Source organism: Hyperolius riggenbachi, chromosome 3 (assembly GCF_040937935.1).
Source record: "Hyperolius riggenbachi isolate aHypRig1 chromosome 3, aHypRig1.pri, whole genome shotgun sequence".
NCBI classification, from domain to species: domain Eukaryota; kingdom Metazoa; phylum Chordata; class Amphibia; order Anura; family Hyperoliidae; genus Hyperolius; species Hyperolius riggenbachi.
The window spans coordinates 359120481-359135942 of NC_090648.1; the positions used below are offsets into that span (position 1 = coordinate 359120481).

Here is a 15462-nt window from a genome sequence, read left to right on the forward strand (position 1 = left end):
TTGCTGTGTTTTTTTTTTTTTTAAGTGTGGTGTCACAGTTCACTCATCTCTTCAACCACAAGAAAAGCCCAGGAGTAGTCTTAGCTACCGTAATATCTATGTTATGGCAGGGCCCTTATAACACTTTACAGGGTTATGGAAACCGTTTTGCCCATGCGATAAAGCGAGGTGCAAAAATGAAATACCTAGCAGAGGATGGTTTTGATCCATCAACCTCTGGGTTATGGGCCCAGCACACTCCTGCTGCACCACTCTGCAGTCTGCTTACATCTGTATACAATCTTCAAGTTTAAGAAGGGTACATTAGTTCCCTTCACAAAACACAAAGCCATCCCTGGGTGGGCTTGAACCACCAACCTTTTGGTTTACAGCCACATGCACTATCAATTGTGCCACAGAGACTAGTTGTTGTTGCTAAATGATTTTATGGGGATGTATGTGTGTCTTTTGGAGGGAGGAAGTAAGTCTGCTCCAAGTGAGTGGGGGAAGTGAGTGATCAAGAAAAGGGATTGGAAAGGGTTAAAACCAGCAACAATGATACAGACACAGTAACCCATGCTTGCCTAAACTTCTTTAACACCTGGGCAGCAAAACCCCATCATGTTGACCCCTGCTAAATGAAACAGTGCTGCGTATTTACAAAAATGCATGCAGCAGTGTGATAACCCATTGCTGCTCAGCGTATAAGTGGTAACGCCAAACAGTGCACCCTATGCACTTTCTGATATCCTTTCATACTGCACAGTATACGAGCTGCTGAAATGTGCACAGCGACTTGTGTAGTGTGACTGAGAACTTAGGTTTTGTATTATTGACCGGATTAGCCTCCACTAGAGAGATAAGAATAAAGTAAGTGATTTGTTCAAACTGGAATGCCAATGAGTATTTCAACTTGATTCAGTGAACCCATTAGGTCTTAATACTGACTGGGACCATTGGCGGTGCTACACTGGGGCATGCTGCGGCCCCTCTGGGAATCACTGTGCCCCCCTGAGTGCCCCCGCATGACCAGTAACCAACAGTTAACTGTTTCTGGGCACCAGCACTGTACAGTGAACAGCTTAGGGTCTATAAAAAACTCTCCATGTCAGCCTGAGTGGTAAACCAAGGGTCCCTGCTGGGCCGGCTGCAATCTGGATCTTGGCCAGCCCACTAAACTGAAACAGTTCTCACCAAAGTAGTCAATGACCTCGCATTATCTAAATCTGAAGGCAAATACTCCATTCTCCTCCTCCTTGACCTATCAGCAGCTTTTGACACAGTGGACCATCCCCTACTCCTCCAGTCCCTCCATTCCTGACATCGCCCTGGCCTGGCTCTCATCCTACCTCTCCAACAGCTTCTTCACAACCTCCTTCAATTAGTCCTCATCCATGCCCAAATACCTCTTAGGGGGAGTCCCCCAAGGCTTGGTACTCGGCTCCCTACTCTCTCCTTATACACATCCTCCATTTGCAAGGTTATCTCTTCCACTGACTGGGACTTCAACTGTTTCATTAATGATCCTTAGATTTATTCTGTGCCTATTTTAAACACTAGATGGCAACAGAGTGCTGTAATTTCTAGATATTACTCCATAGAATCCATAGTAGTTTTTATTGTCCATTTTATTCATCTTGGATTTTATGTTTTATTTTACTGTTTTAATAATTCTTTGATTTGATGCCTAATTTTAATTGATTGCTTATATTTGGTTATACTTTTAAGTAAAAATATGCATGGCGTAGCTAGGGTATTATTTGACACCCAGTGCTGATTATTTTACAAACAACACCCCCCAAATAAGGAAAGGCGTGAGGTGTGCAAAGCACATCACAGCGAAAAATTAGTGTGGCCATGACATAATGCAGGTGGAGCTAACTGTAATGTAATTCTAAGGCAGTACCCTGAGTTTCACAGTTTCCCCCATTATGTGGTAAAACCAGAGATTCTCATCGTGGTTATGCAGACAATTACGGTGACCAGACGTCCCGCTTTACCCGGGACGTGTCCCGCGTTCTGGGTGCCCTGTCCCGGCCTCAGATATGTCCCGGAAAGCATCCCGGGTTGGCCAGCGGACGTCCCGTCCGCGGAACGTCTGGTCATCAATGGCCGTGTGTGCCCCGCCTCCTCCTCCCTCCTCGTCCTCACTCCTCCATCCCCTAACCAATGTGGAATGCAGTATCTGCCCTTGCTCCTCTTCCTCCCTCCTCTGTCCTCCAATGCGGTGTCCGCCTACCCTCCGCTTCATTCTCCCTCCCTCTGATCTGCCCAGAAGTGAAGCCGTGTGGATTAGGGATGGTCGCTGGATTCCGCTGAATTAAGATTTCCGCGATTCTGGCCGGAATTTGCCGATTCCGGTTCCGTTGTGATGGAATGGAATTGCTATATCGCTATGGTGGAATTTCCGCTGAAAAATGTGGAATTCCGCGGCATGCAAATTTTTTTTTGCCACCAAACGGATTTTTGCCTATAAATAGGAATTTCTGCTCGACAGACTTCCAAATTCCACCCAATCCTCCCGAGGTGGAGGAGGAGGATCTTGTCTTCCAGGGAATTGTAGGATGTCAAAAGCCAACTCACATACATTGGCCAGGAATCAAACCCAGGTCTACCGCTTGGTAGGCAGCTAGCCACACCATTATACCACCAACACAACACACTACAATGCTACATGCTGAAGCCAACCTAGCATGTACCATTGTGATATATCCAAGAGAAAAATGAGCTTGCTTAGGGATTTTTAGGATGTCAAAAGCAAACTCACATACATTGGCCAGGAATCAAACCCAGGCCTACCGCTTGGTAGGCAGCTATCCACACCATTATACCACCAACAAAATACACTACAATGCTACATGCTGAAGCCAGCCTAGCATATACCATTGTGATATTGTGATATTTCTCTAAAAAGTCAAATATTTGGTGCTGGAGGAGGAGGCATAATGTTGCCAGTAGTTTTCAGCCTTCCCCTCCCCTGCTCTAACGTCATGTGTGACTGCTCATCCCCCCCCACCTCCCCTCCCGCCCCCTCCCGCAGCACAGACAGCACAGAGAGAGCTGCCACATGATGCAGCAGCCACATTGCCTGCAATCAATTAGTAAGTTTACATAATCTCCCCACTCTTATGCCTGTATGTAACGATCGGTGTCAACACGCAGAGAGAATCTGATTATTGGTGATCTGCAGAATCACCAGTAATGCAGATATACACCGGATTATGGATGATCTGCAGAATCATTAATAATTCAGGTATGTCTAACCTCTGGACACCTAAGATATGAGTGTACGGAGTAACAATAACACTTTGAGCGAGAACCGCCAGAGGAACTGGAGGTAGAAAGAAGAAGGGAATTCACCACAGGCTCTAGGTGAATCCCTAAAGGCCAAGGCTCCCTAGGAGAGGGGCCTGGGCTTGATTGCAGGATGCCCTGCTGCTAAATGAACAAACTTGCCCTTACTGGATGAGAGATCCTGGCTCTCTACACCCTAGGGACGTGCTAAAGTAGTACGGGTACACAGTGCTAGTCTTGGGTGTGAGGTCTGTAGTTACAACACCCAGGAACTAGCATAACATATCACTGACACAGTTCCCTAGTCTTGGGTGTGAGGTCCATAGTCACGACACCCTGGAACTAGTCTATAATATAACATAGCATTGACACAGTTCCCTAGTCTTGCGTGTGAGGTCCGTAGTCACGACACCCTGGAACTAGTCTATAGCATAATATAGCATTGACACAGTTTCCTAGACTTGGGTGTGAGGTCCGTAGTCACAACACCCCGGAACTAGTCTATAGCATAACATAACATGCAAGAGTATTCTAGCTCAGTGTGAATTCCCAGGTCCGTCCTGGTTCTCACACACTGTAGAATCTGACTGAGGTCTGTGTGCTAACACATAAAGCATTCGCAACGGCAGACAACGTGAGACTGAGGGACAAGTGGTTATATAGTGCAGCGCTGATCAGCGCCGCCCAGTCCCTTTCTGCCAATCCGCATACATCCTGGGATCAGCTGACCAAGGGAGTCAGCTGATCCATCTCTGCTTCCCATAAAGCTTCTGCCTTTCCGCGTGCGCGTGTATTCCTCAGCCTATGTGCACAAGAAGGCTGCACCAGATCAGACACTTGTCGCCGCGCATAAACCGCCGGACTAGACGCGGAAATAGCCGCCACGCCGTCAGAGCACGCGGTGGCTATTCCGCAATCCTTCACACTGTTATTGTTCCTTAATACTATTATTAAATTACTGTATAATTTATTCCGCTATAACCTGGAAGTATTTCCAGGGTCCCAGGTCATGGGTATCTTGTGTCAGGGGATGAAAAAAAAAATTCCTTTTTCAACCAATAAAAAGTGTCAGGGAGCTGCGGAAATTAGAAGGTTGCCATCTGGGGACAATAAGGAACCAGGTGAAATGTTTATTTTATTACAAATTTATTACACAGTTTTTATACCCAAGATCTGCTTTAAGAATAAGGCAGTTTGAAAGGCAAAAAGGGTTCAAAATCAGTACTACCAAGATGTACTTAATAAAGTGGCCAGAAAAATATATCAATTTTCATGTCATTGTATTTCTTTTGGTTAATTTATTAGCATACCATCTAGTAATAATGAGTCTCCAAAGTGCCAAATGCTACAACAATAACACCAAAGTAGCAAATGCTGTCACTGTGACCATCAAATAATAAATGCAGCAAATGTTACCTCGGACACATGCGATTAGGTGAACATTACCTCCAGCACACACAATGCAGAAAATTTTACCTCTAACACATGCAATGAGGCAAACGTTACCTCCAACACATGAAATGCAGCAAACAATACCCCAGACACATGCAATGAGGCAAACATTACCTCCAACACATGAAATGCAGCAAAATTTACCTGCCACACATGCAAGGCAAACTTTACCTCTGACACATGAAATGCAGCAAATGTGAAATGTGCCAGTCATTAATTACCTCCCACACATGTTAAAATTAAGTAAACATTACCTTCCACACATAATGAAATGCAGCAAACGTGAAATGCGGCAAACGTACCTATGACACATATGGAGTGCACATACCCTGCATATACGAAATGCAGCAAATGTTACCTCAGACATAGATGCATCAAAAGTTCCCCCCACTGGTTGCTGGTGTGTGTGTGTGGGGGGGGGGAGCTGCTGAGAGGGGCTGGAGGGAGGAAGTAAAACTGGGTAGGGGTAAGATGACAGAGTGGGTAGGGAGACATTGAGTGGGGGGGAGGGTGACACTGGGTGGGAAGTGGGTAAAAATAGGTGAGGAGGGTGGTAGGAGGATAACACTGGGTGGGGAGGGTGACACTGGTTGGGGTTGGATGCTTTCCTTGCATTGAAAGACATCCATGGCTACAATTACTAGGTAATGCCCAGTGATGTTGATCCAGGGATTTTATCTGATTGCCATCTGGAGTTGGGAAGGAATTTTTTCCCTTTTCGGGGTAATTGGACCATGCCTTGTAAGCAGGGGAGGACTGGCCCAGGGGGACGGGGGGCAATTGCCCCCCGGGCCGCCCGAATCTTAAGTAATTAGGGCCAGCCGCTGCTATACGCAGCGGCCGCAGACATACCACAGGTGAAAGGTTCGCAGTGGGGATCGCAACCTCGCGCGATATTTCCCGGCAAGTTGAAGTATCCAATCAGAGAAGGGGCTGAGGCGGCCGGCCGTGGTGTGCCCTTGTGCGTGGCTGCGCCTGCGGTGGATGTGAGCGGCACAAGGACACAAATAGCTTAGATCCTCTCCGGCCCGGTGGGTTGATCCTGCTTGACTCTGCCCCCCGCCTGGAGCCATTGCCGCCCACAACGTGCTGCTGTGCCTGCGGTGTCATCGGAGTGAGCTGTCTCACTCTTCAGCTTTCTGTGCTGGGGGGGCTGGGGGCCTGGAGCTGTGGCTACGAGTGGCTGGCTGGAGGAGTCGGACACAGTCCTCCCCTGTGCTGCTGTGCCTGAGGTGTCGTCGGAGTGAGCTGTCTCACTCTTCAGCTTTCTGTGCTGGGGGGGCTGGGGGCCTGGAGCTGCGGCTATGAGTGGCAGGCTGGCTGTGCTGGCTGGAGGAGTCGGACACTCTGGGGGCTGAGAGTCGGAGATGCCACCTATAGCTGCTTGCTGCTGTGGAGGAGGAGGAGGTGTAGGACTGAGGAGACAGGAGGATAGAGGAGGTCGGGTCCAGATTGCCAGAGGAGAAGGTGGTTTTTATAAATTTTGTTTCTGTACTTCTTCTCCCTTCTTGTCACTGAGTTACTCACACTTTGCTGCCTGCCTGCTACTGCCCTCTGAGGTTTTTTTTGTGTGATAATCATCCCCATTCTGACCCTGGCCTGAGGGGAATGTTTTTTCTTCTTGTGGTGTGATTGGCGGCAGGGGAGGGGGGAGGCAGGCAGTTAGGCACTGTCAAACAGGTAGTTGGAGGGGGGGGGGGGGTAGGTGTCAGACAAGTAGTTTGTATGGTGGGTGGGCAGGAGTGGGGTTAGGCATCACCAGGTAGGTAGGTTTGTGTGTGTGTGTGTGGGGGGGGGGGGTTGTTTAAAGGAGTTATCAGGCATTTTTAATGAAATAAGTGCTACTTACCCGGGGCTTCCTCCAGCCCCACGCTCCCAGCATGTCCCTCGCCGCAGCTCTACAGTCAGCCATTCGCTGCCGTTGCCTCCCAGTCCCCGGCGATGGCACCAGTCCGATCTGGATGTCGGCCTGGACTGCGCCTGTGCGAGCAGCACTGTCAATCACCGCCACGTGGACCTGTGGAGTGTACTGCACAGGCGCAGTAGTTCAGCGTCTGCACAGTACGCTCTGGTCTATGTGGCGGTGATTGACAGCGCTGCTCGCACAGGCGCAGTTGGCCTGACATCATCGCCGGGGGCTGGGAGGCAGCGGCAGCGAACAGCTGACTGCAGAGCTGCAGCAAGAGACATGCTGGGAGCTTGGGGCTGGATGAGCCCTGGGTAAGTAGCACTTATTTTTATAAAAAAAAAAAGCCTGATAACTCCTTTAAGGTTAGGCATCAGACACAGACAGGTAGATTGTGCGGAGAAATGGGGTTAGGCATCAGGTACATAGTGTGTGTGTGTGTGTGTGTGTGTGTGTGGCTGGGGCTGTTAGTCATCACAATTTGAAGATTTGCACACAAGAAAGATATGGCTTTGGGCTGGGGATGCCGTGAAACGGGCCTCTAGTTTGTGTTGTCCCCCCAGGTTAAAAGGTCCCAGTCCTCCCCTGCTTGTAAGGGTTTTTCACCTTCCTCTGGATCAACAGGGATATGTGAGGGAGCAGGCTGGTGTTGTATTTCGTTCTCTGGTTGAACTCGATGGACGTATGTCTTTTTTCAACCCAAATAACTATGTAACTATGCCTGTGTGGAGGGTGACACTAGGTGGGAGGAGGGCAACACTGGGTGCAGGGGGGGGAGATCTCATTCATCCTTCATGTGCCCCTCCTGTGTTCCCTTGCAGAAGCAGAGTACTAGAGCAGCAGGACGTTTTGTAAATCTCTCACCTGCTCCATACATTAATGCTTCTTCTCAGCAGCTGGCTCCTCTCTACTTCCTGTTTCCCAGCAAGATTATGCATCAATTATATTATGGCAACAGGGCTATAGTCATTTAGACATGTAAGTTTTTTTTTAGTTACTGGACAATGGTTGAGCGTTAAAAACAGGCAGGGACCATTGGTGTTCCAGAGATATTTTAAATATGTGTCTGAACACACAAGGGCTAGCTGATCATCATAGAATTTCAAACATTTTGCAGACACAGAGCATTTACTGGTGTAAGGGACTCACCTGTCATCGGTTCCAGCATTGGCTGGGGTGGAGTTCAGCTGCGAGCTTCCCCTTCCGATTCTCCCGGCGGCATCCCCAGCACCCCTGTGGTGGTGAGTGAGCGTGCGCAGCCCGTCCATCCTTCTAGGCGGGTGCACGCGTCTCAGAGCCGGTCTTATGCCCTGAGACAACGGCGATCATAGCGTCAGCTGATAGTTTAGATCAGCTAACGCATAGGCAGGGATTCTGCTCGATGATTGGTTGTTGTGTGTGGGGCTGATTGGGTGACTGAATGTATTTTAGCAGTGCTGTTTCAGTTGCTCACTGCCCGTGAGCAATCAGTTTGCTGGTGCTGGGCACTCTGTCACTCTGTGATATTATTGTATTATTATTGTGATTGTATATTAATGCGACTGCCTGACTGACTTTAGATTTTTTGTTTTTTTTAATTTGACAATTTTTATTGAAGCATTTTGTATATAGAACACAGGTGTCGAACTCCAGGCCTGGAGGGCCAGATCTATGCCAGTGTTTAGGATGGACTAAGAAAAAGAGGAATGTGTTCTACCTGATGGACCACACCTTTCCTGATTCGGACCCATCAGTTAATTTGAGCTGTGTCAAAAATGTGTGAGGACCTCGGCCCTGGAAGGACCAGTTTGACATCCCTGATATAGAACATACAACAGGACAACAATAAAACAAAACAACTTTACATACGCGAACCAGGAAACAGATTGTAAAGGTCAATAATACAAGTAGTGAAAATATAAGGCGATGCTTGCCTCACCTAATCCATACCAGTGTACAGGGAGAGGCGAGCTATAGAAAGTTCAGAGACAAGTTAACAATTCTAAGCTTTTTTTATATCTTAATAAAATATCGTAGAGATCATGGTATATATACACATGTTAACTTTAGCTAGTGAACAATAGTGTTGTCTAACCTGGTGTATTAGTATTGCTGCGAGTAAGAAACCAACATAAGACATAAGAACATAAGAACATATTTTAACCAACTATTTCACTTCTCTCATGTGAAAGAGAGACATTAGAGGATGTTATCTTATCCTTACAGACATTGGACACTTTAAGAAATTGAATCTTGGGTATTGGGTGGGCTGACCTTGATAAAGTAAATGAGCTCACTTAATATTAGGGTCTAATCTCAAGGTTGTATATGTATGTGTTCAAGTTAATGACTGACTTTAGTTTTGACCATAGCCTTACTGACCATTCTCTTGCCTAGTCCTATTGTACCTCAGCCATCTGACCACCCGTGTATGACCCTAGCCTGATTATCCACCTAGCTTTTGTCTCAGCCTATTGTACCGCAGCCATCTGATATCTCGTGTATGACCCTAGCCTGATTATCGACCTAGCCTTTGTCTCAGCCTATTGTACCGCAGCCATCTGATCTCACATGTATGACCCTAGCTTACGTTTTGACTACGATTATCTGAGCCTCAGTGTATACGCCTTGTATCAAGCATGATAATTGGTGCCTTCTTAATAACACTAAGTGGGGGTGTAAATGTATTTATATATTTATATACAAAGGCTGCCCTCCTTTTTCTTCCTTCCAACTCCCTTCTAATTGAAATTTTACTTCTGTACTAACAGATTTTTATTTTTTTATTATTGGTATACTGCATTTTTATAAGGTTTTGCCATTCGGAATTCCAATAAGAAGTAATCATAGTCACTATGGTACGCATGGTTTTTGCAATATATTGTATTGTACTGGATGTTTACCCTTTAAAGAGACTCTGAAGCCAGTTTCAAACTGGCTTTTTACCTTATATTTATATGAGGCATGTTTGCCCCTGTTACAACGCCGCTATCCTGCGGCAGAACGAGGAGTCTTAACCCCCCAAACTCCCCCTGCAAAATCCACGACTTTCTTGGTCGTGGATTTTGCTGCTCATGGAGGCAAAGCTTTCGGCTGTAGCTCTGCCTCCATGCGCGTTTATCAGCCGGGGCTCTCCGCCTCTCCCCCGCCCCTCTCAGTGAAGGAAGAATGAGAGGGGCGGGTGGAGGCGGAGATACGCGCTGATAGGGGCGGGTGGAGACAGAGCTGCTGCTGAAAACTCTGCCTCTACAGGAAGTGCTCCCCGAGTGTGCCCAGGGGATTTGGGGGGTAAAGACCCCTCGTTCTGCCGCGGGATAGCGGCATTTTAACAGGGGCAAACATGCCTCAGATAAATATAAGGTACAAAGACGTTTTTAAACTGGCTTCAGAGTCTCTTTAACTCCATTTATGAAATGTAGGCAACCTTTCCTATAACTAAGATTGTAGCTGATAATTGGAAGTACTCTTAAAGAAAAACTCCAGTGAAAATAATGTAGTAAAAAATAGTGCTTCATTTTTAAGATAATTATGTATAAATGATTTAGTCAGTGTTTGCCCACTGAAAAATCTTCCCTCTCCCTGATTTACATTCTGACATTTATCACATGGTGAAATTTTTACTGCTGACAGGTGATGTCAGTGGAAGGAGATGCTGCTTGCTTTTTTTGGCAGTTAGAAACAGTTGTTATTTCCTACAATGCAATGAGCTTTACAGATAGGAAACTGGCAGGACCATGACATCACACTGTGGGAGGGGTTTCACCACAATATCAGCCATACAGAGCCCCCTGGTGATCTGTTTGAGAAAAGGAATAGATTTCTTGTGGAAAAGGGGGTATATCAGCTACTGATTGGGATGAGGGGTTTGATGCACTTGCACTATAGTGCAGTAAAGTTGCCATGCACAAAGAGTGCACAGCAATTTTACTATTTTTAATGCTGGGGAAGCACATCACATTCATTCTTCAGCACTGCAGGCATTTTCTAGTTAATTCACACTTTGCTATGCCTGGTGAAAAGCATGTTACCATAGCAACACATGCATTACCACGTTAACGCCCGTGGCACTAAAGAGTGCAACTTCGCTGCTTTGTAATGCATCAGTTGCTCCCAGCGCATTAATAAAGGTAAAATTGCCGTGCGCTTCCAGCGCATGGCAACTTTATCACACTAAAGTGCAACAGACCCAATATGTTTAAAATGAATCTGAAGCAAAAAAAAAAAAAAAAGATACCTAAAAAAAATGGAAAGCACTAAGCTTTCCTGCTCCTCTCCTCATCCTCTCATTCCTCCGCAGGCTCCTCCATTCAGATTTCCTGCCGCTGGAGGCTTCGGAAATCTTCGGGAGCCCGAGTGCTCCTGAAGAGGGTGCATCTTCATGGGTGTACTGCACATGCACAAGTGTGCGAAAGAGCGTTCTCGCTCGTGCGCAGTATGCAGTGGCCCATCTTTGGGAGCCTAAGTGCTCCCGAAGACTTCAAAAGCCCACCTACAGCGGAAGAAAGCAGTCTCTAACCGATTAGTCAGAGACTGCTAATGGGGGGAGCCAGTGCAGGAACAACAGGACGAAAAGAGGAATGGAAAGGCTCTATAGGACCCAGAGCCCTCCCCCTTCCTTAAGTATGTTGTTTTTGTTTTGTTTTGTTTTTGTTTGTTTTTTTGCTTCAGATTCCATTTAAGATGACTGTATAATAAAATATTGTTTTAACTAAAAAAAAAAATATATACACATAAACCCTCCAGTCCTAGTGCCTAAAACTACCCCCCCCCTCCCCCGGTGCCTAACACTAACCACCCTAACACCTATCACTATTCTCCCCCTTCTCTTCCTTTACACTACCCTCCAGCGAAGCCACCACCAGGCAATGGCATCTATGAGACACCTGCCGCAACAGCGTCTAAACTAACTGTTCCTATCCAGTTTCCTCCCACATCCCAAAAACATTAATAGTAGGTTAATTGTCTTTCCCAAAATTGGCCTTTCGCCTTGTACACACAAAAAGAAAATTCTAATGGGTATTGGATTCATTGATTGTTTGTTTAGTCTCTCTCTTCTTTTTGAAACAAATAACCATTCGCATTATCTTTCATGTACAAAAATGCCCCTACAAAGTTCAGCATTGTTTATTGATATTGGATCATTTCTATGTATATACCTCTTGAGCAGTTTAAGAGCTTCTGTACATAATCAGATATCTTTTAAGAGCGGAGATACACCATGTTAAGTAATGTGTAAACAGTCAAATGCTTTCTTATTCGTGTGTATAAATATAAAAAAATGGTATTATATTACTATACCAAAAACTGAAAGTAAGTTAAGGAGCAGGAGAACATGAAAAGCAAACACACTGGATCCATTAGTAATATAATATGGAAATATGCGTCTAATATAAACAAACCGAGATGATATTAATAACTCAGACTATCTAGCAATTACAGAAGCCTTATCACACTGAAACGCAGTCATGAATAGAGCAGTTATCACAGGGCTGGTGATATGTTGCACTTTTTTTGGTAAGTTCGTATTTTGAGTTGAATCTAAATATTTCCATTTCAAAACATTATTAAACTCAGTGATGAACAAAAATGCTGATATTCTTTTTGCATTTATTTTCACGAAAATAATTAAAAATTTGACTTTTGAGTGTAATATGTTCACAGTTTTCCGATTTCCGTTACCAATTCCTCATTAGCACTATGGTAAGCCTATTTCTGATCAGAAAGGTGTACATTTCAATTCCTTACTGATAACATCTGGAAATATTGAGGACAAGGCTGGTGATGACTATTTACAAAGAATGCCAGTGACTAGTCAGTATTTTAATACAGAAGTAAAAACAATGCAAGTGTATAGCATTAATTGACCATTCATTTATTTTAAATAATTTTAACAATTCTTTGTATGTACAATAAAACTTTCTGCCATGGTTACAATTTCAGATGTTAAAATATCTATGTAAAACAATCTTTAAAAGCTATATTATTGTTATCCTGATCACAAATATTGCAATTTTTTTTAGTTGCTACATCAAGTTGGACAAGAAGTACAGATATATTAATTCTTACAAAATGTGTCCACTGATCATTCTTAGTTTCAGTATTAGTTAGCAGTTTTAAAACAGCAGTACGTCTTCCAGAATCTTATGCACTCTTAACTTTATCAAATGAGAAATGCATAAAGTGGTTTAGGATGAGTTGGGGATATTTTATTTCTTAGGTGTACACTTTTGTGGTGGTAGGCACTTCAATTTACATTACACCCCAGTCACAATAACCGGCAATTAGTGAAGATCTGTGTGTATAGAGGCACAAAGAAGATGTGAACTGTGCTTGAGAAACAAAGAAGCCAGTAGAGTATACTGCACTGGGCAAAGAGGGGGGGGGGGGGGGGGGCAGCACCAGGGTTATCGCCACTCAATCAGATATCTCACCCTGTTACCGCCACACACCTCATCAAGCAAGTCGGTCCTACATTTAGCAGCATGTTTGATTGATACATGTGACCAATTTCAGCCAGAAGTTGGTAGCATCGTCAACCGGGCATGCTTTTAGAGGCACCGATTTTCATCTGATTCAATAAATATTTAATCAGATAGTCGATTGTCCGCCATGTCGCCTGATGCGTGGTCACCTTAAGTTCACAATAACAATTTTGAAAATGCCTTGAAAACCACATATAGCTGTTTTAATGTGTTTGCAACCTGCTGTGAGCTAGGGGGTTTGTGGTTATAAGATAGCTATATCAGGTATTTAGCAGAGAAACAGGTAAAAGGGTGCTGCTCTAGGATGGGCTCCACCATAGGCGCCCATGTTAATAACCTGGATTAGTGGCTATACCTGGTAATATAGGTACCGGAGCTGCCTGCTATACAAGACTGTGGGTATAAATATCAAGCACCTTATTCCCACTATTTGTAGACACAGTTTGTGTAATAAGCAGCTTGAGTGCCTGCAATTGTATCAGGTGTCTCCAGCATCCAAATACCAGGTACCTATGGAGGTGCCCAATCTACTGTTGTGTATAATTAGCAGAAATCGGCATGGAATAGGCAGGGATTGCGGGGTAAGAGGAGGTATGATTAGATTTAGGCATCAATTGGGGCAAATCAGTTAGTGTTAGGCATTTGGCAGCAGTGCATCTCTTAGGGGTAGGCCTTGGTTGGAGAGTCAATTAGGGTTAGGCATCAGTTGGAGGGATTGGCTAGTGGGCTCAGTTAGGCTTAGGCACTAGTTGAGGTGGTGGGTCAGGGCTAGGCATTGATAGAGAGAGGGTTCAAGTGAGAACTGGGTCATGTTAGATGATATTGCCAATATTTTACTATCAGGGCCGATATTCTTCTAGCGGCTATCTCCCGCACCCTTTTTACAGTGGTGGCTTTTGTACAGGTAAGCATTTAGCCGCATTAATTATAACTATATACTGCATAGTTCCCTGTAAAATAGCTCATTGACCTTTATATTTATTTCCAGCTGCAGGTGACTATCACAACCTGGATGCTAAAAATAGCATAGTAATGGGGATCCTGGAAGTAGTTAGGATTAACAGTGTAGTGTTTACAACTCACACTGAACAGAGATACCGCTGCGCCACCAAATGGAATACATCAAAAGGTTATATATGTATCATATTAATATGTTTCCTTTAGTAACAAACTAACAATGATATAATAGCCTCAGTGTATAACAATGTTAGCTTATATTCCCTTTACAATCTAAATTGTTTCATAAGCTAAATATACACCATTTATTTTGAGGCAAACTGCTGAAAAAACAACAAGCCAGTTATTTATGCATTTTGATTCCATTGTTATTTACACAGATTAGGCCTTTTATGTACATTTTATGGTTTTTAAAGGATACCGGAGACAAAGCACATATGAGAAACGGGGGGAGCAGACATGTATGGTGAGCTGAGAGTGTCCCGGAAGCGGTTGCATGCTGTAGGACGTGCATAGCCAGACCAGAGCAGATGCGGGGATGCCCAACTCTGGGGACCAGGAAGAGGGTGCCGGTGGGCATTTAGAAAAAGTGGAGGGGGCAAAAAAGAGAACGGGGGAGCGGTGGGCATCAGGATGGCTCACCATACATGCATTCTCCCCCATTTCTCATATGTGCTCCGGTAATCGATTTTGGTACTCTTTAACACTTTCTTCTTATTTAGACAAGACACAGAACATTTATATCGTGCTTTTCTCCTGGCGGACTCAAATTGCCAGAGCTGCAGCCACAAGGACACGCTTTATAGGCAGTGGCAGTGTTATTTATTGAACAATAGGTGCATTCAGTGAATTAAATTCAAAGAATGAAGTTCAGGAACCAAAAAAATAAAAAAGAACAGAGAAACCAGGAGTGCCAGTAGTGTAGTACTCCTGAGAATTGGATGATTGTTAAAAGAAACGCTACTTACAAAACTGAATTGCTGGAAAATTGTGGAGAATTCCATCTCCACGCGGATATATAGGAATCTTCTTTTTTGTATGGTGGGTCACACCCTGGAACACAAACAAAAAGCCCACTGATCTAATATCACAGGAGAGGACCATAATTAGGGGGAACTAACGAGGAGAGAGGAGGCACCCCAATAAATTGTAATCAGCTGAGAAGCAGTATGAAATAAACAATTCTACTTCAGTGGAGGAAATAGAGCAAGAATAGTACATTTATTGGACAAAAAAAGACAATGCATATTGTGAGCTTTACCTGCTTCTTCTTGTCAAAAAAATATAGTGTCTGAAACTTGAGCTCAGTCTCAGTGAGCAGCAAAGGCTAGGCGCCTAAAGTCTGAGGGGCTTGAGTTGCATACACTATTTTTTTACCTGAAGAATATCTTGATGTCAATATTTCATTAAAAA

The 15462-nt window shown here is 44.6% G+C and overlaps 1 protein-coding gene across 1 annotated transcript in view; it reads left to right on the forward strand.

Annotated features, from left to right (window-relative positions):
* Positions 1 to 12058: 12058 nt before the first annotated feature.
* Positions 12059 to 15462, forward strand: part of LOC137561542 (uncharacterized) — a 61623-nt gene continuing 58219 nt past the window's right edge. Inside the window, exon 1 of the mRNA XM_068272857.1 lies at positions 12059 to 12124. Within this exon, the coding sequence (XP_068128958.1) occupies positions 12076 to 12124 (49 nt within the window). The 5' untranslated portion in view covers positions 12059 to 12075. The remainder of the gene's footprint in view (positions 12125 to 15462) is intronic.